At 43.5% G+C, this 11,591-nt stretch overlaps 1 protein-coding gene across 4 annotated transcripts in view; it reads left to right on the forward strand.

Moving 5' to 3' along the window:
* The window catches only part of upf1 (UPF1 RNA helicase and ATPase), a 106,574-nt gene that overhangs the window by 91,776 nt on the left and 3,207 nt on the right, over positions 1-11,591 (forward strand). For 2 of the 4 annotated variants that reach the window (XM_041203882.1, XM_041203884.1), the window contains exons 14-23: positions 78-221; positions 1,025-1,238; positions 6,604-6,721; positions 7,293-7,449; positions 7,647-7,789; positions 8,457-8,631; positions 9,442-9,523; positions 9,972-10,133; positions 10,689-10,909; positions 11,396-11,515. In XM_041203882.1, coding sequence (XP_041059816.1) covers positions 78-221; positions 1,025-1,238; positions 6,604-6,721; positions 7,293-7,449; positions 7,647-7,789; positions 8,457-8,631; positions 9,442-9,523; positions 9,972-10,133; positions 10,689-10,909; positions 11,396-11,512 — 1,533 coding nt within the window. In that variant the 3' untranslated portion in view covers positions 11,513-11,515. Of the gene's footprint in view, positions 1-77; positions 222-1,024; positions 1,239-6,603; positions 6,722-7,292; positions 7,450-7,646; positions 7,790-8,456; positions 8,632-9,441; positions 9,524-9,968; positions 10,134-10,688; positions 10,910-11,395; positions 11,516-11,591 lie in introns of all 4 variants that reach the window. The other 2 variants (XM_041203881.1, XM_041203883.1) reach the window with 1 other exon arrangement.

An 11,591-nucleotide genomic window follows, 5' to 3' on the forward strand; every position in this document is an offset into this window, starting at 1 on the left:
ACTGTTTTTTTATCATGAAAGGTTTCTGTTCTGAGTTCAGTTTTTGCCTACATCAGCCATGCTGTGTTCTTTTTCAGAATGCAGATGTTATTTGCTGTACCTGTGTAGGAGCTGGTGACCCACGCTTGGCTAAGATGCAGTTCCGTTCCATTCTGATTGATGAGAGCACACAGGCCACAGAGCCTGAATGTATGGTCCCCGTGGTCCTGGGAGCAAAGCAGGTAGGTCAAGTGTAGCTACATAAGTTCCTGGTGCTGGGGCCAAGGCTGCTGCTAGGAATGCAGCAGGTTTCAGATTGTGACAGCAAAGGCTGAGTTTACATTGTGGGCTTAATGCACAAACCTCTCTGTCAGGCATTCTGATTCATTAGCATATTATGGTGACATGCTTGCCTAGGTGAGCATGAGAGAGATCTGGCTTTACAGCACAATATGGAGTTGATTTCCCCAAAAGATTTGTGGATTCATCTGTCAAGTCCTGCTGTGTAAACTGGTTTGGGATTAACCTGGTTAAAGTTGTAAGAATCGGATGGACTTGCTAGTTATAACTCCATTCATATGGTGCTGGGTTGAGACTGTCCATTTTATTGAGATCCCTACAGTAAGGAGTGGAAGGAGAGATTTTCTTTCTATACATGTGGGCTGGATTCAGATCTTGTACCTCAGAGAAGCTGACTTTATTGTCTCATCCTCCTGAGCAATTTGCATGAATGAAAGTAGAGGGAGTATAAGATGGTGAGTTAATTTGATACACAATATTAATGATTTATTTATTGGTGTCACTCATCAATCCTAAACAGCCAATTCTTCTTACTTGCCTTCCTGTCTTTGTGTACTGTTCAGATTCATACTGAAGGCATGCACTTGCATCACAATCTAGGCACGCCAACCTTTTCTAAAACAAGCCAGGTGTGATGACTTGGAATTGTCTAAAAGTTTGTCTTTCGGCTCCGAGACAAACAGTGATGACAGTAGGTGGCATGTGAGTAAAACACTGAATCTGAGCTGTGGTGTGTTTCTTACAGCTGATCCTGGTGGGTGACCATTGCCAGCTTGGTCCAGTTGTCATGTGTAAGAAAGCTGCTAAAGCTGGTCTGTCTCAGTCACTATTTGAACGCCTGGTTGTTCTGGGGATCCGACCAATCCGTCTGCAGGTCCAATACCGGATGCATCCAGCTCTCAGTGCCTTTCCATCCAATATCTTCTATGAGGGCTCACTGCAAAATGGTGTCACTGCAGGTATGGACATTGGAGTCAGGTATTTTGTAAATTTTTGCTCAAGTTATCTGTTTGCAAATTGAGATGCTTGAACTCTGTGTCTATCAGACCATTAAGTTTCTGTGCACCTGTTGTCAAGCTTCTGTATTTGTTGTAGACTAGTGTTACTTCTCTTGCTGTGCACTGGCAAACATTTTCTGCAGTCATAATAGTGTTGATTTGAATGGCTGATGTTTTTTGGAAGTTAGAGTAGGGGTCCCTGAGAGCTTGATTATATTTGTGGGGAATTCCCTCACCTAGTTATAAAACCACTGGTTTTAAATTATAATACGCGTAGGTCTTTCCTCGTGCTGGTTGCTGGAATGCTGGCCCAGTTTAGTGTTCCGGTGTCATTAACTGTTGGCAGCTACTGGTGAGAACAGAAGCCCCATTCCCTAAATTAAGACTGGCCTCCCAAAAATAGACAGTTATAGGAACATGCTTAGAATGTAGGGTGTGTGACACCATTCTTGTTTCCAAGTAAATCAACATCATCTCTTCACATTGGTGAATCAGATTAAAGACACAAAACTTTATATATTGAATAAAATATATATGAAAGCAACATAAATAAGTGATTAATATGATTAATTTATTATCTAAAACACATTAAGGATGGTAGGACAGGTGATTTGTCAAGGCTGCAGTATGTGGGATCTCCTGGATAACATTGTGATCCAGGGCAAACATGTCTGCAGCAAGTGTTTATGGCTCGAAGAACTTCGGCTCAGAGTCATTGAGTTGGAGGCTGAGCTGCAGGCTCTGTAACACATCAGGGAGGAGGAAAGTTACCTGGATGCTTTATACCAGGAGGCAGTCACACCACTAGGGTTTTCTGATTTAGTCAGTGGCCAGGGACAGGAGGGTGTGATTGCGAGTGAGGCAGGTAGGGGGACCAAGAGGGCCTCTACAATTGTCCAACAAGTTTGAGGTTTTCTCAGCTTGTTTGGATGAGAGGGGGGTGCTGCAGGGTGGATAAGCAAACAGACCATGACACCGTGGTACAGGAAGTCATCCAAGTGCGGAGAGCAAAAAAGAATGTAGCAGGGAACGGTATAGTGGGGGGGGATTGACACTGCTCTGTGTAGCAAAGAGCGAGAGCCCAGGCGGCTTTGTTGCCTGCCCGGTGCCAGGGTTTGGGACATCTGCTCAGGACTGGAGAGAAACTTTCAGTGGTCGTGACCCATGTAGGTACCAACGACATACGCAGGATGAGGAAGGAGGCTCTGCATAGTCCGCATGAAGAGCTAGGCACCAAATTAAGAAGCAGGCCCTCAAAGGTAATAATTTCTGGATTATTACCTGAGACACGTGAATATGTGGCTCAAAGACTGGTGTTGGGAGATGGATTCTGGTTTGTGGGGCACCAGCACCAGTATTGGGGAAAGTGGGATCTGTGCTGTTGGGACAGTTTACACCTGAACCGTGCTGGGGCTGGTGTCCTCATGTGCTGCCTAACTAGGGAAATAGAAAGGATTTTAAACTGAATAGTGAGGGCAAGGGATCAAATTTGGGAAGATGTGGTAAACCAAAGAGTAGAGACAAGCAAGAGAGCAAGGTATTAATATGGGAAATGATAGACTGTGACAGGAAGGGGCAAAGAGTACAAATCTGAGTAAATCCAATAAAGCTAAATGCTACAGAAATAAAAGGAAAAAACTAAAGTTATTATCTAAACGCACGCAGCATTTGAAACAAAACAGATGAACTGATAGCGCAAATAGAAATGAATAATTACGATCCAATAGCCGTTACAGAGACATGGCTACAGGATGACATAGATTGGGTCCTGAATATTGAAGGGTATGTGACATTTAGGAAGGACAGGAAGCTAGGAAAAGGTGGAGGGGTGGTTCTGTTAATTATTGATGGTATTAGCACATTAGAGAGGGATGACATAAGTACTGGAAGCCAGGATGTAGAAGTTGAGATGAGAAATGATAAAGGCAAGAAGTCACTTGTGGGAGTGGTGTGCAGGCCCCCTAATTGTAACTACACAGTAGGATAGAGTATAAAAGAAGAGATGGAAACATAGAAAACAGGAGCAGGAGTAGGCCATTCGGCCCTTCGAGCCTTCTCCGCCATTCATCATGATCACGGCTGATTATCCAACTCAATAGCCTGCTCCCACTTTCTCCCCATATCCTTTGATCCCTTTTGCCCCAAGAGCTATATCTAACTCCTGGAAAACATACAATGCTTTGGCCTCAACTACTTTCTGGCGTGAATTCCACAGGCTCACCACTTTCTGGGTGAAGAAATTTCTCCTCATCTTAGTCCTAAATGGTCTACCCCTTATCCTCAGACTGTGATCCCTGGTTCTGGACTCCCCCACCATCAGGAACGTCCTTCCTGCACCTACCCTGTCTAGTCCTGTTAGAATTTTATAGGTTTCTATGAGATCCCCCCTCATTCTTCTGAACTCCACGAATATAATCCTAACTGACTCAATCTCTCCTCATACGTCAGTCCCGCCATCCCAGGAATCAGTCGGGCAAACCTTCGTTGCACTCCCTCTATAGCAAGTACATCCTTCCTCAGATAAGGAGACCAAAACTGCACACAATATTCCAGGTGTGGTCTCACCAAGGCCCTGCACAATTGCAGCAAGACATCCCTGTTCCTGTACTTGAATCCTCTGGCTATGAAGGCCAACATACCATTTGCCTTCTTTACTGCCTGCTGCACCTGTATGCTTACCTTCAGCGACTGGTGTACAAAGACACCCAGGTCTCGTTGCACATTCCTCTCTCTCAATTTATAGCTATTCAGATAATCTGTTTTTGCTACCTTAGTGGATAACCTCCCATTTATCCACATTATACTGCATTTGCCCACTCATTCAGCTTGTCCAAATCATCCTGAAGCATCTCTGCATCTTCCTCGCAGCTCACCCTCCCACTCAGCTTTGTGTCATCTGCAATGGGTGCTTGTCAGAAAGGTTCAGCTATAATCATGGGGGATTTTAATCTACATTTGGACTGGAAAAATCACATGGGCAAAGGGAGCATGGATGAGTTCATAGAATGTTTTTGGGATAGTTTCTTAGAACAGCATATTCTGGAGCCAACCAGAACCAGCTAAACTAGACCTGGGATTGAGCAACAAGATAGGATTAATTGATAACCCCCTAGTGAAGGCACTGCTAGGTAGCAGTGATCATATGATTGAATTTTACATTTGAGGGGAAAAACGTGTGTGTCCAAGACTAGTATTTTAAACTTAAATGTGTGTAAGAAAGCAGAGCTAGCTAAAATGAACTGGCAAATGGTAGGTCAGAAGATTGGAAGTAATATAAAGAATGACAAAAAGATCAATGGGGGGAAAATTAGAGTAGAAGAGAAAGCTAGCTAGTAATATAAAGACAGATAGAGTTTCTGTAGATATATAAATAAGAGTTAAAGTGAGCGTTGGTCCTATAGAAAGTGCATCATGGGAATTGATAATGACAAGTAGGGTGATAGATGAATTTAAACAGGTATTTTGCTTCGGTCTTCATTATAGAGGACATGAGTAACGTCCTGGAAATCGCTGTAAATGAGGAAATGGAAGGGAGGATAGAACTTGGGGTAATTACAATCCCCAGGTCCAGATGGACTTCACCCTAAGATCTTGAAAGAAGTGGCTTGTGAGAAAGTTGATGAATTGATCGTAATTTTCCAAAATCCCCTTGATTCGGGGAAAGTTCCATTGGATTGGAAAATAGCAAATGTAACTCCTCCTTTTATTCAAAAAGGGAGACAAAGCAGGAAAGTATAGACCAGTTAACCTAACATTTTTAATAGGGAAAATGTTAGAAACTGTTATTAAAGATGTCATAACAGGGCACTTAGAAAAATTCAAGGCAATCAGGCAGAGTCAGCATGGTTTTGTGAAAGGGAAATCATGTTTAACCAATTTATTGGAGTTCTTTGAAGGAATCATGTGCTGTGGATAAAGGGGAACCGGTGGATGTACTGTACTTAAATTTCCAGAAGGCATTTGAAAAGATGCCACATCAAAGGTTATTGCGGAAAATAAAATGATGTAGGGGGGTAACATGTTGGCATGGATGGAAGATTGGCTAGCTAACAGAAAGCAGAGAGTTGACATAAATGGGTCGTCTTCTGGTTGGCAAGATGTGGCGGGTGGTGTGCTACAGGGATCAGTGCTGGGGCCTCAGCTTTTTACAATTTATGTCAATGACTTGGATGAAGGGACCAAAGGATGGTGGCTAAATTTGCTGACAACACAAAGATAGGTAGGAAAGTAAATTGTGAAGAGAACTAACCTGTGTCACTTTGTAGCCTCCTTCAGTGAATGGGCAAACAAATGGAGTATAATGTGGGCAAATGTGAAATTGTCCATTTTGGCAGGAAGAATAAAAACAGAAGCTTATTATCTAAATGGTGAGAGATTGCAGAGCTCTGTGATGCAGAAGGATCTGGGTGTCCTAATCACAAAAGGTTAGTATGCAGGTACAGCCAGTAATTAGAAAAGCTAATGGAATGTTATTGTTTATTTCGAGGGGAACATAAGTTGGGAGGTTATGTTTCAGTTGTACAGGGCACTGGTGAGACCACATCTGGAGTATTGTGCACAGTATTGGTCTCCTTATTTAAGGAAAGATGCAAATGTGTTAGCAATTCAGAGAAGGATTTGTCTTATGAGGAAAGCTTAGACAGTTTAGACTTGTATCCACTGGAATTTTAGAAGAGTAAGAGGTGACTTGATTGAAACTTTTAAGATCCTGAGGGGTCTTGACACAGTGGATATGGAGTGGAAGCTTCCTCTTGTGGAAGAACTTAGAACTAGGGGTTACTGTTTAAAAATAAGGGGTTGTTCATTTAAAACAGAGATGAGAAGAAATTTTCTCTGAAGGTGGAGTCTCTTTGGAACTCTTCCTGAAAAGGCAATGGAAGCAGAGTCTGAATATTTTTAAGGCAGAGGTGGATAGATTCTTGGTAAGCAAGGGGGTGAAAGGTTATCGGGGGTAGGTAGGAATGTGGAGTTGAGGTTACAATCAGATCATGATCTTATTGAATGGAGCAGGCTCGAGGGGCCAAGTAACCTACTCCTGCTCCTAATTCATATGTTTGCATGTCTATTCGTATGAGCAAAAGATTAGTAATTCAGTCCCCATTAATTCATTCTTTTGGTACAGGCAACAATCTAACAGCCTAATTGGATTGCAAATAATTTCACTTGGGGGCTTGATGTCTTAGTGCTCTAATAGTGGATTTAACAGGTGGCTCCGAAATAACAGTTCTAAATGTGGCTGGTATGTAGAAATCTTGCATGTATGGACACGGCAAGGAGTGCAAATCTGTGAGATCATTGTTCTGACGGTGTTCTTTTGATTTCACAGCGGATCGTATAAAGAAAGGCTTTGACTTCCAGTGGCCACAGCCAGACAAGCCAATGTTCTTCTATGTGACCCAAGGCCAGGAGGAAATCGCTAGTTCAGGGACCTCCTACCTCAATAGGTATATACATGACCAATAGATCCTTGTCCAGTCAGGCTTTTCAGCCGCAATATAAAAGCAAAATACTGCGGGTGCTGGAAATCTGAAATAAAAACAGAAAATGCTGGAAAAACTTAGGTCCGACAGCATCTGTGGAGAGAGAGAGAGACAGAGTTAACGTTTCGAGTCTGTATGGCCTTCCTCCAGAGCTTTTCAGCCACTTGGAGGAAAGAAATATTTGCTTTTCTGGGGAGGAGGAAAGGGAAAGAGAGGGAATTTTTGTTAAGACCATTTTCCACACCCACATCCTCAATCTCCTGCCTCACAATCTGAATTCTTTTAAAAGTGTAGTCATTGCTTTGGAAGTGTGCATGGCAACCGGTTTGTGCACCGCCAAATCTGGCATTTTTTTAACTTGGCATTTGGGTAGGGAACCCTGTAGCAGTTACTATGAAAGTGGTTTGTTCAATTAGCCTGAGGTGCAGAGAAAATACTGATGGGAGCTGTAATATTAGAATGATGGTGGGGCAGGAATTCATCACCAGGCTTTGAATGTTTGTTGAAATGAAGTTGAACCTTGCTCTGTTTTCAGGACTGAGGCAGCCAACGTAGAGAAGATCACCACTAAACTGCTGAAGGCAGGCGCCAAGCCCGATCAAATCGGGATCATTACACCATATGAGGGGCAGCGATCATACCTGGTGCAGTACATGCAGTTCAGTGGCTCTCTTCACACAAAACTCTACCAGGTAGCATTATAAATATCTTTGTGATACCTTCTAACCAAGCTGTCAAAACTCAGTTCTGGTCTCTGATTTCTGACACAGTAACAAGGTTGGGACTTCAGCAAACAGTAATTGCTGAGTTTTCTAATGAGGATTGACTAGAGTGAGACAGTTGGAAGGATAGAGATAATGTAAAATTCCTGTTTGTGTTCATGACCCAGGAGGTCGAGATTGCCAGTGTTGACGCGTTCCAAGGCCGAGAAAAAGACTTCATCATCCTATCATGTGTCCGAGCCAACGAGCATCAGGGCATTGGATTTCTCAATGACCCCCGTCGATTGAATGTGGCCCTCACGAGAGCGAGGTGAGGCGGGGGCAATATAAGGATTGGAGAGGGAGACAGGGTATAGGACAAGGTGAAGGGCTGGAGTTGGAGCATTACAAGGATCAGGTCCTGCACGTGATCCCACGGTATCTCTTGTGGCACTGGGGGGATAACACATTGGTCCTTGGTTCTGAGTGGGTTCCTTCTTACCAGAGGCTCCCCGTTGACAGTGTGTTTGTGGCATAGTGCTGGAGACTGTGCACCTTATTACAGATACTTCCCCTATCCCTATTCCTGATGGTGGAATACATTTTATTATGGTTGTTTGCAAGAAAGGATTCTTTTTTTTAAATGAGACTCTTCAGTAAACAGTATTTGCACCCATTCTGTAATGAGTATCTATTTCTCTGCCCTCCTCAACTTTCTCCATCTTCAACCCCACCTTTCACCATCACCACCAACAGACTCTCTTCTGCTGAGCTTAATAAATATCAATTAATTCTCTACTTGATTAGAGGAATGTGTCCTGTGAGTGGGTAGTATTTGAACTCCTGATTAGCAGCACAAACCACTGGATTTAAAGCTCCCAGGCTTCCAGTTTGGGACAGTGCATTGTATGGCTACTTGCTTCTGATGGGTGATTGCATTTTTCCTCTTTGGTCCAAGTTCGAACTCACTGATGTGCTGTATGGACTCTACTTTGTAGGTATGGTGTGATTATTGTGGGGAATCCAAAGGCTCTGTCCAAACAGCCACTGTGGAATCATCTGCTGAATTATTACAAAGAGCAAAAAGTGCTGGTGGAGGGGCCACTGAACAATCTCCGCGAGAGTCTGATGCAGTTCAGTAAACCACGGAAGCTGGTCAATACCATCAATCCGGTGAGCAAACTGTATAGCCATGTGTTTAACCGCTGATCCCACAGCTTGCTGACAGTCTGCTATGAATCTATTTGCAGCTAACTGGTTCCCCTGTTTGTCAAACAATAATTGTAAACAGGGTTAGTGCTATTATGGTATGTAGACCAGGTTGTGGCATGTTCTGCTTACCCACCCTGTTTCAAAAAATATACTTTGTCTTGTACTTCTACAAATTTTATGAATAAAGTGCAAAGCAGTGTAATTTCTTTCAGTACAGTATGTGTATCTCCTGAAGTGCCTCGCTACCCTTGCAATCCAGGCTACCCTGCAATCTTTCATGTTAAACATTCTCTGCATACTGCCCCAGGAGTTTTACACTGGTTCTATACATTTACCTTTCTTGGTTTGAAGTTGACACTTGGAGCAATTATGGGAAAGCAGAGGTAGGAGATTAGCGAGCGATCTTCACCACCAATACTTTCTAGTAAGCACAGTTCTAAATTACTGCTTTGGATGTTCATCACCTGTAATTATATTTGTCCTGATGCCTGACTGGCATCTAATAACTGAAGTGCTCTCCTGGCTGCAAAATGATGGCCAAGTTCACTACATTAACCTGATCTCCATGTAAAGGGGCTGCATTCTGGCCTGTCTCCAAACTATTGGTATACTATAACTTTACTCCATTGCACTGCCCCTATTGAGGCTTTTAATAGTTTAATTCGGCTTTAGTTAACTGACTGGGTTCAATATTCAAATTAATTTTTTTGATAATCCTGAGGGACATATTTCTATAGCAGAGCTGCTCTAATCAATATCCTTGTATTCCAGGGAGCCCGGTTCATGACCACAGCTATGTATGATGCTCGAGAAGCTATCATCCCAGGCTCTGTATACGACAGGAGTGGCCAAGGTAAGATTGCACTTGTGCGTTTAATTTCAGATTTGAATTTTGAACAGTTGGGGAAGAAAACCTGATTCTGGATTCAATTAAGGACGTAACTGAATCCAACTGGAAATGGTCAGCCAATTTGTACCCTGATATTCCACAATTATAGGATTGCTGTATGAAATTTGTTGTGATATTGTGTTTGCATTTCTCACTGTCTGATCCCACAAATGTTTATAGAAGTTCACCACCTGCTGCTGAGCTTCATTAGAGTGCTATGGTGAGAGAAGGACAGCACCTGATGCGACAAACCCACTGTGCCCACCACCCCATGTAAAAAAACTGTCACACTATTGTCCACAGCTTGTGTATAAATGCCTTACGCTGTCCCCTGTGTAAAGGCTATGCCAAGTGATTGTTAGGCCCCTCAGCCACATTTTTCCTAATATTTGAACTTTTTTCCCTCCAGCAGGAAGACCCTCCAACATGTACTTCCAAACCCATGACCAGATCGGGATGATTGGAGCCAGCCCCAGTCACGTAGCTGCAATGAATATCCCCATTCCCTTCAATCTGATGATGCCCCCAATGCCGCCACCTGGGTACTTTGGACAAGCAAATGGACCAGCAGCTGGTGAGCACTGTAAAATGTGTCTGAATAGGGGCTTGTGTGATGTCCCAAGGGCGGGTCACTGAACAATGCAACCTGGAACCAGTACGTACTGAAAGCTCAGATTGGGAAGGGAATTCATATTTTATATAGAATTTGCAGTCCAGAAATGAGACATCCCCGAAGGATTTAGTCTTCAACTTGCATAAACTGGTGTTCTAACACTTTTGTCACATTAACAATAATTAATTTTAAGTGAATAATTTCCTCCATGATCTAATTCTTATCCTGCCCTTCCTGATTGGTCTAGGAAGGGATATTGAAGTATTTGCTCCATGACCTGATAGTGTCTGTAGTTGGCTTCTTGGGCATTTCTGCTAACACTTGGTAGCCCTGTACCAACTCTCTCCATTGTTGTGCATGCTATTTGTATCCAGAACATGGAACTCAGCATTTTGTGCAATGGGCAGTGGGATTCTGCAGTGCTAGGAGATCAGCCCTGCTGCCCTCTGCTGAGTTTGGGTAAGGGATGTTTGGGTCACACCCAGGCAGATTCAAGACAAGTGTTCTTGTTTCAAGGTCGTGGAATTCCAAAAGGGAAAGTGGGCCGTGGGGCTCGTCAGCGAAACCGTGGCATGGGGAACCAGCTGAGCAGCCAGTCCAACCTGCCCAACAGCCAGGCCAGCCAGGATGTGGTGTCGCAGCCATTCTCTCAGGGGCCTCTGACACAGGGATATATCTCCATGAGCCAGCCTTCACAAATGAGCCAGCCTGGCCTTTCTCAGCCGGAACTCTCTCAGGTAAATCTTTGTACTGTTCACCTTTCAACCATTTCATAAGAGTAAGAATCTTCATCAGTTGGGTCTTTGGGGTTGGGCTTATTCACTTTGCTCATGCACGGACAATTGTGTGAACTGTAACTTGATCACAAATTTGAGCTTTGAACTGCCGTCTCTGCCATAAAACCCAAAACGTTTTCATCTCCATAATATTACCCACCTCTGCCCCCCCCCCCACTCAGTCCATCTGTTGCAGAAACCCTCATTTACAGTCTCTCCTGGCTGCCCCTCTTTTATCCCATGTTTGGCAGCCACACCTTCACCTGTGTAGGCTTGAAGCTCTGGATTTATCCCTTCCCACTTGCTCCCTTTGTTTAACTGCTTTGTCTACTGCTTCTGTTAAGGTGCTGTATAACTGTCTGATCGTTTTATGGAAAATTCTATCCTCCAACCAAAATCTGCCTTGTCAAATAACTGGATTTTTGGATGTGTTCTTTGTAATTACAGGACAGTTACCTGGGAGATGAGTTCAAGTCTCAGATTGATGTCGCCTTGTCGCAGGATTCCACTTACCAGGGCGAACGTGCATATCAACATGGGGTGACTGGGCTGTCACAGTACTAGAACGTGAGCAAGCTTCTCGCTACTAGTCACTAGATCAGTCGATCTGGATATAGGCAGCAAACTATCCACTCTCCAAAGC

This window comes from Carcharodon carcharias, chromosome 14, assembly GCF_017639515.1.
Source record: "Carcharodon carcharias isolate sCarCar2 chromosome 14, sCarCar2.pri, whole genome shotgun sequence".
Taxonomy (NCBI): Eukaryota; Metazoa; Chordata; class Chondrichthyes; order Lamniformes; family Lamnidae; genus Carcharodon; species Carcharodon carcharias.